This window comes from Camelus ferus, chromosome 19 (genome assembly GCF_009834535.1).
Source record: "Camelus ferus isolate YT-003-E chromosome 19, BCGSAC_Cfer_1.0, whole genome shotgun sequence".
In the NCBI taxonomy this organism is placed as follows: Eukaryota; Metazoa; Chordata; class Mammalia; order Artiodactyla; family Camelidae; genus Camelus; species Camelus ferus.
The window spans coordinates 36,225,497-36,243,399 of NC_045714.1; the positions used below are offsets into that span (position 1 = coordinate 36,225,497).

At 49.6% G+C, this 17,903-nt stretch overlaps 1 protein-coding gene and 1 long non-coding RNA gene across 6 annotated transcripts in view; one reads left to right on the forward strand and one right to left on the reverse strand.

Annotated features, from left to right (window-relative positions):
* Positions 1-1,602: 1,602 nt before the first annotated feature.
* Positions 1,603-3,368, reverse strand: LOC116657998. Its single transcript, XR_004313206.1, has 3 exons — positions 3,180-3,368; positions 2,096-2,290; positions 1,603-2,020 (listed from the first exon to the last, which is right to left on the reverse strand). It is a non-coding gene; the product is annotated as an uncharacterized LOC116657998 (long non-coding RNA).
* Positions 3,369-3,542: 174 nt separating this feature from the next.
* The window catches only part of DNMT3B (DNA methyltransferase 3 beta), a 37,235-nt gene continuing 22,874 nt past the window's right edge, over positions 3,543-17,903 (forward strand). For all 5 annotated transcript variants that reach the window (XR_004313205.1, XM_032462105.1, XM_032462107.1 and 2 more), the window contains exons 1-2: positions 3,543-3,816; positions 17,654-17,825. Coding sequence is in view for 4 of the 5 variants with exons in the window: in XM_032462105.1 (XP_032317996.1) it covers positions 17,660-17,825 (166 nt within the window). In the remaining variant the exon portion in view is untranslated. The remainder of the gene's footprint in view (positions 3,817-17,653; positions 17,826-17,903) is intronic.

Here is a 17,903-nt window from a genome sequence, read left to right on the forward strand (position 1 = left end):
TTATTTATTTATGGGATTGAACCCGGGACTTCACGCAGGCTCAGCACTAATCTATACTCTTCCCCCTTGTGATCTGTTATCATAAATTTCTAAACACTTTTGCACCTGTGCACGACCAGAGGAAAATCCAAAATTGATCTAGAAACAAAAGTTTGTGTGTTGTGTAGTAAAATTGATATGTTTTAAAAAACATCAAAAAGCAAAATCTTGGGGGTGTGGGGAAATAAAAAGCAAAATCTTTCTCAAAAATATTTCTTTGGGGGCCAGAATTTCATCTGTCTAACTGGATAATCCAGCATCAATGTGTTCATTTACATTCATTCAACACCAGAAACTAACACAACATTGTAAACCAACTATATGCCAATATAAATAAATAAATAAATACATAAATCAATAAAAATAAATTCATTCAATGGCCCCAGTAACAATCCCTTGAAGTCTTCTCTCTCTGTGGCTGAGGAAACTGAGGTTCAGAGAGACCACACAATTGATTTCTCAGATTCACATGATCTCAGAGGCCCGATTCAAACCACAGTATATGATGAAAGGTCCCATCCTGGACATGAAGTCAGCCCCTCTGAGAATGGATGCTAGAGAAGAGGGTGTGGTGTGGGAGATGTATATGGCATGCCCTACCACCCAGTGAGAAGAGCACTGGACAGAGAGTTGGGCGAGCTGGGTGCCAACCCAGCCCACGCTGGCAGACCCACTGTGCTCCCCTTCAAATCCACATTCTGCAAGCCTTCCTCATTTAGATAAACACATCATGCATTGCCCAGGTGCTCAGGCTAAAATCCCAGGGGTCATCCTTGATGCCACTCTTCCCTTTACCCCCTGGAGGTATCAGTACCATGTAGCTCAACCTCTAAAATCTACCCCAAATCCAGTCACTTCTCTCCACCTCCTCTGTTCCCACCGTAGTCCAGGCCACCATCAGTCTTTCAGATCAGACACCAGCCTCCTCCCCATCAATCTCCTGACTCCCGTCTGTTTTAAACATCTGATTCAGATCATGGCTCAAATTGTGACATTCCCACCACGGCTTACCAGGTTCCACAAGACCTGGCCCCTCTCACATTTCTTCCCTGATCACTCCCTGTGCTCTGGCCACAGTGGCTGTCCCTCCCACATGCCAAGCTGGATCCTGACCTGGGTCTCCCCCTAGCTAGGTCATTCCAGTCTCAATTTTATCATCTTCCCAGATTTATTCACACCTGACATTCTCTTGTTTGTTCATTTATGTTTTTTTCCTGACAATCCCCAACCAGTATGTAAGCTTTGGACCTTCCTGTCTGAAATCCTAGCCAGATACCTGCCACATAGCAGGTGCTCAGCCAAGGTCAGGCTACATGGCTGACTCACTTCCCACAAGTCCTTCTCTGGGCCTCAGTCCCCTCATCGGAAGTGGGGCCCCCAATTCTCCTTGCCCTGACTCCTCATGGAGTGGATATGAGGCTCAAACGAGGTGAGGAATATGACCAATGAACTTTGCTAACTATGAAGTTCTGTGCCCTAGGGAAACATGCCACTTTTTTCTTTCACCCCCTTCTTCTGGTATTCACTCTGCTTCCCAAATGAGGACAGAGACCACTTGCTTTTTCAGACTGTGTATTTTTCCTCCCTGGAGTTAGGTGGTTTGCTGGCCCCAGAAATGTCTGCCATGTTCCAGAAAACCCAACTCTTTGGCATCTTAACTACACCTCCCAGGCATTCTTGGTGGTTGACAGACATCCTTTGCCACATGGGAGGTCTTAGCTTATGTATCAGAAAACAGAGACCCAGCAGCTCTCCCCACAGGTCCACCATATGTATTATCTTTCCTCTGAAGACATACCCCAGATGGTGGGGACAAGCCACAGGCCCTCTTGAGAGATCCTCTTCTTCCTGCACCAGCTGACTGGAACCCAATTTTGGATGTTTGTGCCAGAAGGCCACGGAGTTCCTGCCACTCACATGAGGCTTTCCTGGTTGCTGAGCAGATTTCACTTTCGTATCTTCTTAGCCTCTCTCTGGGTTCCTAAGTACAAGATCCAGTAAGTTTAGAAACTTTTGCAGCTTCCAGAGAACTTCCCATTTACTCATCTGCAAATACCTGGTAAGACATGAAGGGAGAAAGCTGTGGTTTTATTCGGAGAGCTGGAGCCCAGGAGGCAGGAAACCCATGTTCATTCATTCACTCAGCAAACTTGTACTGAACTCTTCTTGTAGGCACTAGAAATAGAGCTTAGTTTGAACAGAACAGACAGATGTGGTTTCTGCTCTCATGGAGTAGTTTATGTGTGTGTATCTGTAAAACAAGAAAAACAAGAAAAAGAAAGATGTGAACAAGGAAATATGCAAAACAATTTCAAAGAGCTCTAAATGCTACCAAGAGAATGAAATAGAACAGGAGTGAGGAGAGGGGAGACGGTTCAGGTGGGGTGGTCAGAAAAAGCTGCTCCAGAATGTGACCTTTTGAAAGAAAACTGAGATGAGAAGCTGGCCATGCAGAGATCTGGGCAAAGGATATCCTAGCAACATGCTTGATGTGTTTGAGGAACAGCAAAGAGGTGAGAAGGTTAGAGTGAAGTGAGACGGGAGAGGACAGGAGAGGACAGGAGATGCCTGGGACGGCAGGTAGGACCCAGCTCATATAGGGCCTTGTAGGCCATCATGTCATGATTCATTTGCTCTTTCATTTATTCAACACATTTATTGAGCATCTACTGTGTGCTGAGACACACTGAGACCCTGCCCTCACAGTATAATCCATGGAGTCACACAATAAGTAGGTAAACAAATACTGTATGTAAGTGTAAGCACCAGGTACAAGATATATTAGGAAGTACTTTTTCCGATAGTTCAATGCCCCTTTAAGGGCAGAGGCCGTCGAAACCTGCTAACAGAATGGGGCTTCTCCTTCGGGTGTTGACAGCTGTACCGAGAACCCAGACAGGGACCTGGTGGACTTCCCTCTTCTGCTCTTCCCCCCTCCCCTCAAGATGGCTGACAAAGGGCCATTAGGGTGGGAGGAAAGGAGGAAGGGCAAGTCCGAGGGTCCAGAGCCGGGCCACTGACTCGCGGGGGTACCACAGAGCCCGGGGGGCACTGTGGCTGGAGGTGGGGGGAAAGGGGAGACCCCGCTGCTGTGTGACTCGGGTTGGGGAGCTTTCTTCTCTGGGTCCCCGCATCCAGACCTGTGTGTCTGTGTCCGCGGTCCGGGTGAGGGTTGGGGGAAAGGGGCCCGGGGAGTAGTCTCGAGTGTTGAAGGGCGTCTGCAGGGTCCCCACGAAGGCCTGTTACCCGAGTGGCGATTTAACCGGCCGGGGGGCAGGGAGGCGGCGCCTGTGGAGGAGGGGCGAAGGGAGGCTCCGGAGTGATTTCAAATTTCCCTCGTCCCCGCCCCCCGCCCCCTGCGCCCGAGGCCCGGCTCTGAGTGGCTGCGGCGGGGGCGCCCCCGGGCGGGGGCGGGGCGAGTGCCGGGCCGGGGTTACAAGGGGACTCGGCACCGCCCCCTCCCCACCCACTCCTGGTGCCCCGTCCGGCCTGTGCCGCTTCCTCACAGCAGCCGCCCCCCGGCCCGCCGCCCGTAACCCGCGTGGACACCCCGAGCGCCCCCCGACGGACGCCACCGGCCCGCTGGCAGGCAGACGAGCGAGCGGCCGCGCCCGGCCGGCAGCGCGGGGGTTAAGGGGCCCAAGTAAACGTAGTTCGGCGATCGGCGCCGGAGATTCGCGAGCCAAGCGCCCAGCGCGGCCGCCCGCCGGCCTCCCGCCAGCCTGTCCGGACCCGCGGCTCGACCGCGGAGCCGCGCCCGAGCCAGGCTCTCGGCAGGTGAGCACCCGGTAGCCCCGGGGAGGCTCGCCAGTACGAGGACTCCGTGGGCTGGTGGGGGAGGGGACAGCGGAGGAGTCCCGGGACTGCAGGGAGGGATCCCGTGCCCGGGACCTCCTGTGGAGGAGGCTCCCATCGGGCTAGAGACTAGGCATGCTAGGGGAGGAGAGGTCCCCGGACCCTGCTTAGGGGAAGCGGGCAAGGAAGACAAAATGGGCGGGGGTACGTGTCTTACAGAGGCGTGAGTGGAAGGGATACTTGTTATACTCATGAGACTCAGAGGAGGCGAAGGTTCGTCCCCAGGGAGGGGTACGGGCGGCCTTCCTGGGGTCTAAAGCCGAGGGGAGGAGGTGCCCCACTGGAGAGAAGTGGAACTCACGTGGAGGGGTATTCTTACCTGGCCTCGGCTTGAGAGCCAACCTCTTTGCGGGGGGCGGGGGCGGAATAGAAGAGAGTTCTGCCAAGGAGGTGGGCGTCCGTCCTTTATGACTTGGACGTGGGGTTCAGCCTAGGGACTTTTTTCCCTCTTTCCTTCCAGGTCTAGGAAAGATCTAGTGGGCGTGGATGCGGGCTTTCAGGTGGGCCGGGGTGTGCGCGCGTCCCGGGGGCGTGCCCCAGAGGACCGGGTTCGCGGGGTCCTCCCTAGATGAGCTGCGGGGCTGCCGGGATGCCCTCGAGAGTGGTGCCTCCTCCCCGTGCACACCTGGCCGGGAGGAGCCGGCCCGGGACTGCGCCTCCCTGCCGCGGCCGCGCTGCCTGCCCTGGGGGCTCACTTTCCATTTTCCCCTCTTCAAGAGTCAGGCTGAGCCCACTTCCCAAGCTTGCAAACTGAGGCCTGAAAACCTAGAACTACCTCCGTGCCCGTGTGATTTTTTTTTGGCGAGGGAGGGTGGGTATTGAGTCCCACTTCACGGGGAAGAGAGTGGAAGCTGAGCCGGCAGCCTTAGCAAGTTAGCAACCGGGAGTTGGGCCTGGGTTTTCCTCACCTGTGCCTTGGGAAGGGCTGCAGGAGTTCCGGGCCCAGCCCCAGGCCTGGTCTCTACTCTGCCTTCTTCCCTTATCGTCCCTCGGGGTGAAAGAGGCTGGCTGGGCCTGTGCTTCCTCATCCCCCCAAGCTGATTGGTGAATGAATTAAAGAGAATTAAGGACAAGAGTGTAATTTCTGATTTTCTGCCTCCTGGTGTCGGGATGCTGTGAGTTTTCGCCAACTGGTGGCAATTATTTCGGGGAGCCAGGTCCCTGCGGGGGCCTTCACTTAGAGGGCCCAGGGCATTGATCTGCCTCTGCCCTCCTCCACCAGGACTGTTGTGGCTTCTTGCACCCCAGCCATTGGAATCCCCAGGTGCAGACTTGATTTGATTTTTTTTCCCCAGCGTTGAGATGATTCTGTTACAGGCCTGGCATACAGTAGTCCCTCAATAAAAGCTTACCGCTGTTGGCATCATAATCTAGAACGTGGGCTAAGCAGACTGTCCTTTTTAGAGGGACTCATAGGTCTTTGGCATGTGTTTAAATCTGTCCCTGTAAGACTTGTCCTCTGTGCCTTAGTTACTACATCTATGAAATAGTAACAATCATACTAATAACCCCAGGTTGTGTAAGAATGAAACCAGATTTTACTAGATTTAATCTCTAACCATCTATGTTCCTCAGATGTCCGATGGGGTAATAGTCCCTCGCATTAGGCTTTGGTAAGGACTCAATATGATAGTGCTTGGCATAGCAGGTGGTGAAGGCTGATGTTGTATTAACCAATAACCCCTTTTTAGGGTGGCCATTAATGAGGATTGGGATGAAGGGGGGCACCTCTGCCGGCCCCTCCTTTCCTGCCTTCCTCCACCAAGATATTCCTCTCAGCTATGAAAACTTTTCCAAATCATTGTCCTCGATTTGGGAGTTGGCAGGAAGGAGTGCCTTTGTTCCTTTTTGAAAGTAGCATGTTTTTATTTTATGGGTTGGGGGCATTTTTACACCTCCACCCCCCACCCATGTTTGGGGCCCTCCTTGAAGGTGTAATAGCAGAGCTAAGTGAGATCCTTTACCTTTCTCCGTTGAGGTGGAGAGGGCTGAGACAAAGGGGCCAGGGCCAGGGCCGGGGCCGGGGCTGGCTGCATCCTGCTCCTTAAAGCCATAGGCGTTACCCCCACCCCTTATGAAGTTTGCAAGGAGGGGAGGAGAGTATCTGGGAGCTGCAGGGGGCAAAGGGGAGGGGCAAGGGAGGTGGGATTGGGAGAGGCTGCTTCCCCTCCCTCCCTTCCTCCAGCCACGTGAGACCTGCAGCCCTGCCCCAGGCTTCCTGATGTGGGGTTTGGGCAAGTTCTTCCCAAAACACTTACTCCAGGATTAACTTCTTTGTCTCAGACCTGCTCTTCTACCAGCTCAGACACTTTTTCCAGTTTCACCTGAGATGGTCCAAAACTCTCTGTCAAACACCATGGCCAGTGCCTGGATCCCTCGCCCTTGAGAGGTACAGGATTTCAGCTCAGGCATGCTCTTAGACTGTGAGGTTTTTTTAAATCATGAATTTAGGGTGATTTTTCAGTTTCTGGGTGGACCAGGGCTGGAGGAGGGAAGAATTCCTCTGGTTAGTTGACAGACCACCTACCCTCTTTGTAAAGTGATGGGCTGATCTCACTGGTCCAAAAATTTGCAGCTGATGGAACTGAGGCCCAGGGAGATCAATGTTCCTTGATGGTTAGTGCTTTTCAGAACTTTCACATCTGCCACTATCCCAGGACAGTTTGTCCCTCCGGGAGTGAGAAAGCCCAGTACAGGTGTTCGGACGTGTCTGGCTGTGGCTGGAGGCAAGTGGCCTGGTAAATGCAGAAGGAACCCACTCTTGGGGCTGCTATGGTTGATTAACCTTTCTGTGAAGTGGGTACAAGTACCCCCTGCCCCAGGAGGGATGTGTGGAGGACTGAATGGAATCCAGGGACCTTTTAGCTTAGCAAGCCTTAGGTGCTTTTTCACAAAATAAGTTAGATGGGGGCCCTAAGTGTTACAAAACTGTCATCCATGAGGAAGAGGCAATAGATTAGAGGGGCCTGGCCTTTGGGATCAAATCTGGTTTTATATTCTTCATTCCATTTACAAGCCAGGTGGCCTAAGCCTCAGTTGCTCCATCTGTAAAATAGGGATGCATTGTTGACCAGTTCCAGAGGATGTTCAAGTTTAAGTCAGTTGAGACAATATAGATTAAAACATGCACATATTGAGGATTCAATAAGTGTCACCTTATGTAGTAAACACCAAAGTGTGGGCAACTGGTCATTATTTACTTCCTGAGAGAAGTGCAATCCTGGTTAGCATTCTTGAGATTTTTCTCAGGGAACGAGCAAAAAGAGGAGGACCTGCTTTGTGTAGGGAATTGGAATATTTCAAAACACGACTTTCATTGTGTTTAATACAAGTGGAATCAAATTTACCATCTTCAGATGCCAGAAAAGAATATCTCAGTTCCAAGGTAATCAGTATTTTGCTTTCATGTGGGGGCCTCTCATTTGCTTCTAGAAATGGAGAAAAGAGTAGAGGACCAGCTGCCCTTCCCAAGTGAAGGGACGAGAACCCAAGGAAAGCAGAGGAGCGAGGAAAGGTGGTTCATTTGGTGAAGTTCTCTTCGGGCACTGTGGCCACCTTTGGGGCATTTTGGGGAGCAGTGAAGAGAGATTCTTTGGAATCTGCAACCCCTGGCCTCTGCTCTTGCCCTTTCCCAGCTGGGCCTGACCAAGTTGTCACCTTACCTACAGAGATTTCCCTTCACACAGTGCAGTCTATGGGCTCTGACCTAGTGTAAACCTCTGCCTGTCATGTCCCTTCCCCAGCCACTTTTTAGTTTTGGGACTCCAGGACCAAACTTAAGGTTTTCAGAAAATGGTCTTTTACAGTTGATGAAATTTCTGGGAGAGCATTAGCTATTGAAAAATTCCGACGAGCAGGAAATTAAAAATGCATTTTCAAAAATGACTTGGTAATTGATGGGTGGGAGAGATATGTGGGGAGAACGTTCTTAACCAAGAAATTTCCTTCTTGGGACAGGTTGATGCTGACCAGGTGTGTGGGAGGGGCTCCTGGGGGAGGGAGGCCCCAAAGGGTTGGGGGCTGTTATCCTAAGGCTGAGGGAATAAAGTTCCTTGGATGATCACTTCCTTTGTTTTTTCTACTCTTTCTATAACCTTTATTAATCATATGTGGAGGCTCCTGGCCTGATAAAATTTTGACCATTTGTCCTTAGGTTTGTCCTGTTTTCTGTGTCCTCAGCTTCTGGCCACCCCTTGCATTTGAACTTTTGTCTTTTTATTTTGAAGAGTTCTTGTCCTATAAATTCCACTTGTAATGATGTCTTGTTTTTAATTTAAAAAGTTTTTTTGTAGTGGAGAAGGTAATTAGGTTTATTTTTTAATGGAGGTACTGGGGATTGAAATCAGGACCTCTTGCATGCTAAGCACGCACCCCACCGCTGAGCCCTTCCCTCCCCTCCATCTTGTTTTTCAGATACATCTTTTATCTCCCTGAGAAACTTAGTTTTAATGTTTAGTGCTCACTCTAATATTTGAGGTTTTTTTTTTTTAAATTTTTACTCTTTTTATTTTTCGTATTAAACTTCTGGACCTTATCTCCATATTTGAGAGGGTCCAGACAAGTCTGTGGGACTTGAAAACTGGAGGGTTGCTTTGTGGAACAGGGACGTGAACTTGTCTGAGGGTCTCCCAAAATCTGAAGGAAGTTCTCTGCTCTTTGTCTTATCTTATTCCCCAGAGCAGAGGCATCTCCGGTGTCCTACCCAGAGGTCTGGCTGCCAGAGAAGGGTCCTGGGGAGTTCTCAGTCTGGCGTCAATCTCTCCCCTCAAAATCAGGTCTCCTGTGTTGCAGACCGGGTGGAGAAGTGATTACCTCTAGAGCAGGCAGAGGAGGGGGACCTGCGGGGTATCTACCTATTTCTTTTCCCTCCCTCCCTGCATGCAGCTCCACCTTCTGAGGCTAACTGGGCTTCCTAAGCAGCATTTATTTCCAGTTGCATTTGTTTCCTGTTGCAAATGTGCATGCTGGGTCCAGAGCTGGGGCCTTACACTGCACTCCAGCTCCTGGAGAAGGGATGATGATGCCTTCTTGGTTGGTGTTCCCAGGAGCCAGCCCAGCTGGGCCCCTGGCATCCTGGCTCAATGAGTGTGTGCTGTGTGACTTGAGCACAGCAGCAGAAGCAGGCCTTAGTCTGCCTGAGTGCCATGTAGCTGCAGTGCTGGAACCGAGAGGGGACTTAGAGGGTGAGCAGAAGGGAACCTGCTCACCTGGGACGCGGGGAGAAATGCAGTGTTGACTAGGCGAGATGTCTGAACAGGCAGATGCTGTCCGCAGGGATTTTCTGGGTGGTTCTGGGTTACATGGAGGCAGGGGGCACCTGGATAGGATTTGGAAAATTCAGAGCAAAGGTACCTAGGGGTGCGGGTGAAATCTTGTCTGCTTGAGCTCTTGGCAAAAGGTTATCTGTAGTGTGAGAGCAGTGCGGGTTTTGGGGGTGAGCCTGCCTTGTTATCTCAGCTGTCTTCTAGCTCTGCTGCCACCCAGCTCCTAACCTCAGCCCCACCAGGGGCTGTCTGCTGAGTGTGGTTCCTGAAGCACTGCAGGAACTCCTGCCTGATGAATGGGTCATGATGATTGGGTCAGAGTGGCCTTTCCCAGTGTCCTGTTCTGTCCTAGGATGTTATGTGTTAAACTGAAAGCACAGGACAAAGTAGCTGCTAAATATTAAGTCTGATTGTCACCATTACTAAGGCCTCACAGCTAGCAGGGAGTGGAATCTGCATTGAAATGCTGTTAAAATTTCTTTGAGCCCTTTGCCTCCACCTGGTGTGGACCTGCACAACTGGCAGGATGCAGTTGGGTTAAGATGCTCTGGAGTGCCTGTCTGTGCTGACTGCTTTGGCCGCAGGCCTGATTCACCACTGTGTTGAGATATACAGACCCAAACCACTACCAGGTAACTGGATGTTTTTTCAAAAAGCAGTGTATGTGAGATATCATGGGCTTTTAAAAAGAGCCAATTTTAGTATCCAATTCCATTTATTTTAACCTCACATAGTTACAGGTTTTTTTTTCTTGTGATGAGAACTTTCTACTTTAAAATACACAATATAGTGTTAACTTCAGCTCCCGTGCTCTACTTTAGATTCCGCAGGACTTAATTATCTAATAACTAGAAGCTGGTACCTTTTGATCACCTACCTTTCCCTGCTTTCCACACCCCTCATCCCTAGTTTTTCTTTGTATTTTGTCTTTTTCAAAAAGAAATAATACATAAGGACTTATATTCAGATTTTGGTAGAGATAATCTGTAAGTCCTCATGTTGAAACAACTAGGAATGCTGTCTAAATTTATTTGTGCAGAGCTTAAGCTCTAGAAAAGAAATCTAGGGGCTAGAAGAGAGAACTAGAAACGAGAAAACCCAAAGTAAGGGATGCTCAAGACCTTTAAGGAAAAAACCAATGAAACTTTTCAATAAGGTTGGCAGGCTTGTCCCAGCAGGTATGAACACTTTTTATAAAGCTATGGTGATTAAAAGGGAGGCAAGGGGTAAATACCAAAAAGAGAAGTGAGCCCAGAATCATCCCATGAATATAGGGGAACTTCATAAAAGAGGCAGAGTTGGGACCTACTAGTCATTAGAGGTGTCTGGCTTTCCTTACAGGGAAAAATGAGATCCCTACCTCATACCATACACAAATAAATTCAGATTGATTAAACTTGAAGGTGATTTTAAAAGGAAGATATTTCTTCCACAGCAGTTTCTGATTATAAAAGGAACATGGGGATATGGTCATCGTTCCTCCATAAGCTATTTTCCTGAGAGACCGAACTTTTTACAGTTAGAGAAAAAATGATACAGGAACGTGGCTTAATGCATGTCAACAAATGCATTCATGAGTGGTATTGTCAGCAGACTTTTTCACTTACATGGCTTCATCTAGCAATAGCTGCCCCCTTTGTCTCTCAGTGGCCTCCCCAGTGTGGCTGCATGGAATCTAGTCAGTCTCCTATGGGTCATTTGTTTGCAGCTTTTGCTGTGACAAACCAGTGCCCATCTTGCATACAGATTTTGGTGAGAGCTCTGGGCTGAGTCAATTCCTAGCAGGAGAATCTTGGGTAACAGGATATGGACACTTAGCGTTTTAGATCATTCTATCAAGATTTCCGTCTTCAAGGCTGAATCAGTATCCCCACTGCATCGGTAGGTAGATAGGCTGAGATTTAAGGCATTGGCTGTGCAGGTGCAGTCTGCTGCAGAGGTGAGGGGATGGCTTTTTGGAACATTGGTCCCTTTTCTTCCCTTACCCCCTTGGGAGAGGGCAGAGGGCTCTTTGGCTCTGGTTTTGCACAGGAATAGGCATGGCAGCTCCCAGAATCCTCTGCTCCTCACGATGCCCCACCCACTCTGGATCACCAGTGGCTTCCCTACACATTTGTACATCCTTCCCAGGATTTCCCAAATTGTAGGGGAACGGGACTGGTTGTTGGCATTTTGGTTACATAGGGTATAAAAATAGACTCTGAAATCCAGTTTAAAAAATCCAGTTTAAAGATTTCAGATCTTTCTGTATGTTTCTAGGTTTTTCTGTCAATTATCTAAATTGTTAATACTATATAATTTTATTCCAGTCCATTGACAGACATCCAAGTGTTAGTATTTTGCTGCTATGAGCAATACTGCAAGGAGCAGCCTCATAGCCAACTTTTTGTACTTGTCCAATTTGACCCCTGATGGGATCAATTCACAATAATTCTGGTAAATATGCCAAGGCCCAGCTATTACTGTACAATGACAATGGTGCATGTAGCCATGACCCAGAGGCACTGAGCAATTCTCCAAATGCCTTCTGAATCATCAGGGAGGAGGGGATGCTTCTCTTTGTGAGGCAGAGCTGGGAAGTCTAGCAAGACCGCGTAACCACACAGAATGCATAACCAACAGGTTTCAAAGTTTTGTCATCTACTTTGAGATCTTCAGCACCAACCACCCCTGGAATTAGGTGGGGTCACTTCATTTACAGACAATAAAACCAGGGGCTGGAGGAAAACATTGAGGGCTTTTTCATCCCTGCTTTCCTGGAATCTGATCTTTCCTAGAATTTAGTGGAGATTCCTGATCTGGCAAAAGCTCTGAACTGGGAACCAGGCAGGTGGGCTGTCTGTTTTCCACCTTCTTTATATGTACTGTCCCCACTGCCCCTGATGCCTGGGTGCCTCCCCTCCACTCACCTGGGAGAGGTGTCCCTTCCCAGACTTAACTTTTATAACTGTCCTTACTGCACTGTTTTTAAGATCTGTCTCCTGGATTCAGTCTCATTAAGTCCCTCTGGGAACCTGGACAAGGGATCTGCTAATCTGCTTTCTCTGAGATTGTTTACTCACCTGCAGAAGGGAAGGGGGATCATAAGAGTAGCTTTTTTTGTGAGGTAGATAGTGATTGCTCTGTCTCATCTCCACTCTGTTTTATGGGAACAGCTAAGAAAGACCTGAGCCGTCAAGGGAAGGAGTCAGGAATCTAATTTCCCACCCATACGCTGAAAAGGAAGTTTTTTCAAATGGGGAGGTGGGAGTATCTTCCAGTCTCTCCCTTTTTATTTCACCAAATCTGGGTGGACTAAGGGTTTGGCAGGGTTGCCCAAGTGCCCCCCTACCCCATTCTGCTTCTCCATCATGCCCACCATCCCCTCTGCCTACATTGTGAGTTTAATTAATGCAATTAACATTTCCAAGGTGCCGGGGAAATAGCTCTGCTCTGGTGCCAGCCTGGAGGAAATGAATGACATCACTTCTCAGCTTTATAGCTAGATTGGGGGGAGTCTCTGGGCCTCCCCCCTGATTCTAATTGGGGGTGCCGCCCACCCTTCGGTCTGCCACATTGCATTTGGACACGTGTGACCTGGTTCAGTCGGGACACAAGCACCCTGCACTAATGAGGCAGGACCTTGCAGGGAGAACCTTGCGGGTGAGCCCACCCTGCACCGCTGCCGACCCCCAAGTCACATGCTGGACCCCAGCCTCTGAGAAAGGGTCAGAGTTCACCTGCATCACGAGGTTGGACCACCACCTCCTGTGAAGGTAAACACTCAGCTGGTGTATCATGTCTCTTAGCCATGTAGCTCCCCTAGACCCTGGGAGGGATGATGCATTGTTCATAACTTTTATCATTATCGTTTTGGGCACAGCAGATTCAGACACGTGCCCAGGACTGCCTAGGCATGAGTCTTGGCACTGCCACTTTGCTGGGTGACTTAATTAATTCATCTGAGCCTGTTGAAAGCAGGTTGATGAAAGGACCTGCCTGAGGATGGGGTGGGATTGAGATGGTTGTATTGCCATTAGCTTACAGTAGGGACCTGGGAACTGTTACAGCAGCGAAGTGGCAAGGCACAGTTCTAAAGCCAGTGTGTCAGCTCCTCTGGAAAAATCCCTTAGGAAGATGCCACCGGAATCCGGGGAGATAACCCTGCCAGTTTATCCTCCAGCGCTAGAGTGATCACTCCAGATAAAGCAGCTGGCTTGTGCTGGGGGCCACGTTATCCAGGAAATGCCAGTTTTGACTCATTAGAAGCCAGATTCATGAGGGAGATTTGTACCATTACAAACCAATCCCTAGTGCTAACTTCCTCCTGTTGCCAAAAGCATGTAGTTAAGTTTGTGTGTTCTTATTTAATTTCCCTGGACTATTTGGTTACTTTTAAACAAATCCCGTGGATCAAGTATGAATTATATTGCTTAACCTATCTGCCTCAGTTTGCCCATCTGTAAAGCAGGGATAAGTATATACCACATTTAAGGATTAAATGAGTTAGTACAGGTAAAGCACGGAAGAATGACTGGCATATATTAGTAAACACTGAAAAAAATGATCCGGTGAGGATTTGTGTATCCACATGCGGAGGGCCAGATTATTCCTTTTTGGAGCAGAGGCCTAGGAGAGAAGACTTTCTGGCTTTTGAGCAGTGGTTTTTTTTCAAACTTTTTTTATTGAGTTATAGTCATTTTACAATGTTGTGTCAAATTCCAGTGTAGAGCATAATTTTTCGGTTACACATGAACATACATATATTCATTGTCACTTTTTTTTTGCTGTGAGCCATCACAAGATCTTGTATATATTTCCCTGTGCTATACAGTATAATCTTGTTTATCTATTCTACATATGCCTGTCAGTATCTACAAATTTTGAACTCCCAGTCTATCCCTTCTCATCCCTGCCCTTGGCAACCACAAGTTGTATTCTATGTCTATGAGTCTGTTTCTGTTTTGTATTTATTTATTTATTTTAAGTTTCCACATACGAGTGATCTCATATGGTATTTTTTTTTCTCTTTCTGGCTTACTTCACTTAGAATGACATTCTCCAGGAACATCCATGTTGCTGCAAATGGCGTTATGTTGTCGGTTTTTATGGCTGAAGAGTATTCCATTGTATAAATATACCACCTCTTCTTTATCCAGTCCTCTGTTGATGGACATTTAGGCTGTTTCCATGTCTTGGCTATTGTAAAGAGTGCTGCTTTGAACATTGGGGTGCAGGTGTCATTTTGAAGTAGGGTTCCTTCTGGATATATGCCCAGGAGCGGGACTCCTGGGTCATATGGTAAGTCTATTCCTAGTCTTTTTAGGAATCTCCATACTGTTTTCCACAGTGGCTGCACCAAACTGCATTCCCTCCAGCAGTGTAGGAGGGTTCCCTTTTCTCCACAGCCTCTCCAGCATTTATCATTTGTGGAGTTTTGAATGATGGCCATTCTGACTGGTGTGAGGTGATACCTCATTGTAGTTTTGATTTCTCTGATAATTAGTGATATTGAGCATTTTTTCATGTGCCTATTGATCATTTGTATTTCTTCCTTGGAGAATTGCTTGTTTAGGTCTTCTGCCCATTTTTGGATTGGGTTGTTTTTTTTTTCTTATTAAGTCATATGAGCTGCTTATCTATTCTGGAGATCAAGCCTTTGTTGGTTTCATTTGCAAAAGTTTTCTCCCATTCTATAGGTTGTCATTTTGTTTTACTTACAGTTTCCATTGCTGTGCAGAAGCTTGTAAGTTTAATTAGGTCCCATTTGTTTATTCTTGCTTTTATTTCTATTGCTTGGGTAGATTGCCCTAGAAGAACATTTTTGAGATGTATGTCAGATAATGTTTGCCTGTATTTTGAGCAATGGTTTTTGAAGTCTGAAGTTGAAGTTTTGAATAAGGCATGTGGTAGGGAGACTGGGAGGGCTTCCAGGAGGGAGGGAGCTGTAGCAGCGCACGTCTGGAGGCTGGGTTTGTTTGGCCTGTGTGTATAATGTGGACAGGAGAGGAGCTGTGCTGGGCATCTTTCAATCATGCAGGTTCTGGGCGCAAGTGTATGTGCGCGCGCGCATGTGTGGTGGCAGTAAGGCAGCAAGTGTAGTTAATGTCATTGCAAATTCAGGGTAATGAAAGCCACAGGGAAGGAATGTGTAACTCACTGAATTATGCCACTGGAAGTAGGAGTATTTTACCTGCCCAGCTCACCCCAGGGCCTCCAGGTAGCTGGCAACGCAGCTGGCTGGTTTTCTTCCCTGCATCTTCCTCCAGTGCCTGCTGCTCTGGTTCTGGTCTGGCAGGAGATTTTTCCTGAATGTTGAAGTCTGGCTTTGGGAAGGAGCTCTGCTCACTTGTCCATCCCTCCGGCAGGCGGGTAGACAAGTTGGCACTGCGGAGGCCCTGGGGAAGCCTGTGGTGGTTAGTCCTAGTTAATCATTGGCTCAGGTTGTGGGCTCCAAATGGGTCTGTCTAGTAGGGAGACTCTTGGTTGACCCAGTGGGGGGCTGTCTGAGGGAACCCTGGGTGCCCAGTGAGAGGGAAGTCTCTTGATTTCAGCCTCTGACCATCTCCTGTCTAGAAGCCCAGTCTGCCCCTTCCTCCTCCCCAGGGCTCCCCGTGGACCCTCCTGGTATCTTGCACCCCATAGCCGAGCCTCCCACTTAGTTCACTGGTTTGGCCTGAGGTGAAATGCTGGAAACTAATTATTACTTTGAACTGTACTCCAGCAGTTTTCCTGAGATACTGGTCACTTGGACTCACAGGAACTGGCCAGGCAGCCTGTTCTCCTGAGTCAGGGTTTGGGAGTAAAGGGTCTGAGAAGCAGCTGATAGGTAGGGCAGGCACTCCTCTGTTTCCCTGGGGCTGGTGAGATTCCTTAACAGGTGTTGAGAGAACAGACTAGGAACTTCGAGCCTGCACACCCTGAGGTGGTTAAATGCCACATTGTGCGATGTATCAGTGTATATACATTTATAACCCTGAGAGTGCTTCTTTAACTTGCTTGTTAAACCCAGGGAGCCTGTGAAAATGTTGATCCTGACTTAGTCGGTGCCTGAGGTTCTGCGGTTCTAACCAGCTCCCGGGTGATTCCATGGTCCCTGGGCCATGTGGGGGCTAGCAGAGGTCTAGAGATCTAGTTGCCCCACACCCACACCTGGGGCGATGGCCTGGAGCAGAGGATGGAATTGAGAACCCACATATTGCAAATCCGCCTGGGGGCGCTGCAGGCCTCATCAGATTAAGCCCCACGGCGCCCCCTGGTGGGTGTGGCGCCAGCGTCACCACTGCTGCTTGCAACCCTGTAGCCTAGGTGATGGTTCTGGAAGGTACCCTGGGAGGCTCCTGCGGGTCATCTGGCACCATGTGGTGAATTGCCAAGATGAGGAATAGGGGCCAGAGTGCTCAGTGTCCATGGGTAGCCATTTGCTGGGGAAGCTTTTCCCAAGCAGAGTTCCGGGACAGGAGGGTGTGGCACCAAGTACTTGTGGAGCTGTTTTTGGAAACTGAGAAACAGGAGTCTAGGGCCTCACTCTTCTTCTTAGATGTGGTTTTTAGACATTGAAGACCAAGTATGTGTCAGTTTCCTTTTCTATAAAATGGTCCCACAATCACATTAGGAGGAATAAACGAGAGAAAGGTACAGCTTCTTGAAGCCAACATGATGCAGGTAAGTGGGCCAGGTCCAAGATCGCACAGCCCTTCAAAGCATCCGTGAAGACCTGGCCTGAGCTGGTCTTCCACTGAATAGCCTAGTGACAATGCAGTTACCAGGATGGGCAGCAGTGGGGTGACAGAGGCCCAGGGGTAGGGTAAGGCTGGAGCAGATGGGGAGCATGCCCTGTGTTAACTGCCCTAGTCATTTGCTTGTGCCTCCTCCATCCCTTCCCTTCTTGGGAACTTGGGACTCTGAGCCCCAGCTGGTGAGGGAGGAGGAGAGTGAGCGACAGACTAGGAGACCAATGGGTCCCTGAGGTTGAGGTGGGGCGGGGCTTGTGCTGCCATGGAGAGGAGAGAAGCTGTTCTGTGGGGGAGGAGGGGGCGGGTGGGAAGAGGACCTGGAGATTGAGGGGAAGGGAGAGAGCAAACAAAGGGGTCAGGAGGGAAAATAATGCACTGGCTTCCTGAGGCCCTGAAGAGGCTGGGCAGGGAGAGGGGGCCAGGGGCAGAGGGGACCAAGGCTGGCGGGAGGCAGGCCGGGGCAGGCGGGCCCTAGATGGCATTGTTTGAAGTGGCCGGCTAATTGCACCGAGCAGCCTGAGCCTCACACCACGGCCCAGCCCCCTCCCCTGTCCTGGGTGCTGGCTTCTGAGCCTTCGGGTCGCTTGGCCACATGGAACCAAGTCTCGAGCCTCCGAGTTTGGTGAGGGGGGCAGGTGATGGGGGGTGGCCTGGGCAGGGTCCTTGGGCGGGAGTATCATCCTAAGAACATGGGGCCTCTCTTGGCCTGAGGACTTAGAGCGTGCTGTCCCCTCCTGCCCTTGCTTCCCTGCTACCCTACCCTTTCTGGTCCTCCTGCAGGAAACAATGAAGGGAGACACCAGACAACTCAACGGAGAGGACGACGCCAGCAGGAGGGAAGACTCCATCATCACCAATGGGGGCTGCAGCGACCAGTCTTCCGACTCCAAGGATGCTCCCTCACCTCCCATCCTGGAGGCTATCGGCACCCCGGAGATCAGAAGTGGCAGAGGTTGGCTGGGCCTGTGGGGAGGGGTGGGGCAGGCCCTGCAGACCTCAGCTGGGACAGGAGCCTCCTAGCCTCTTAGGA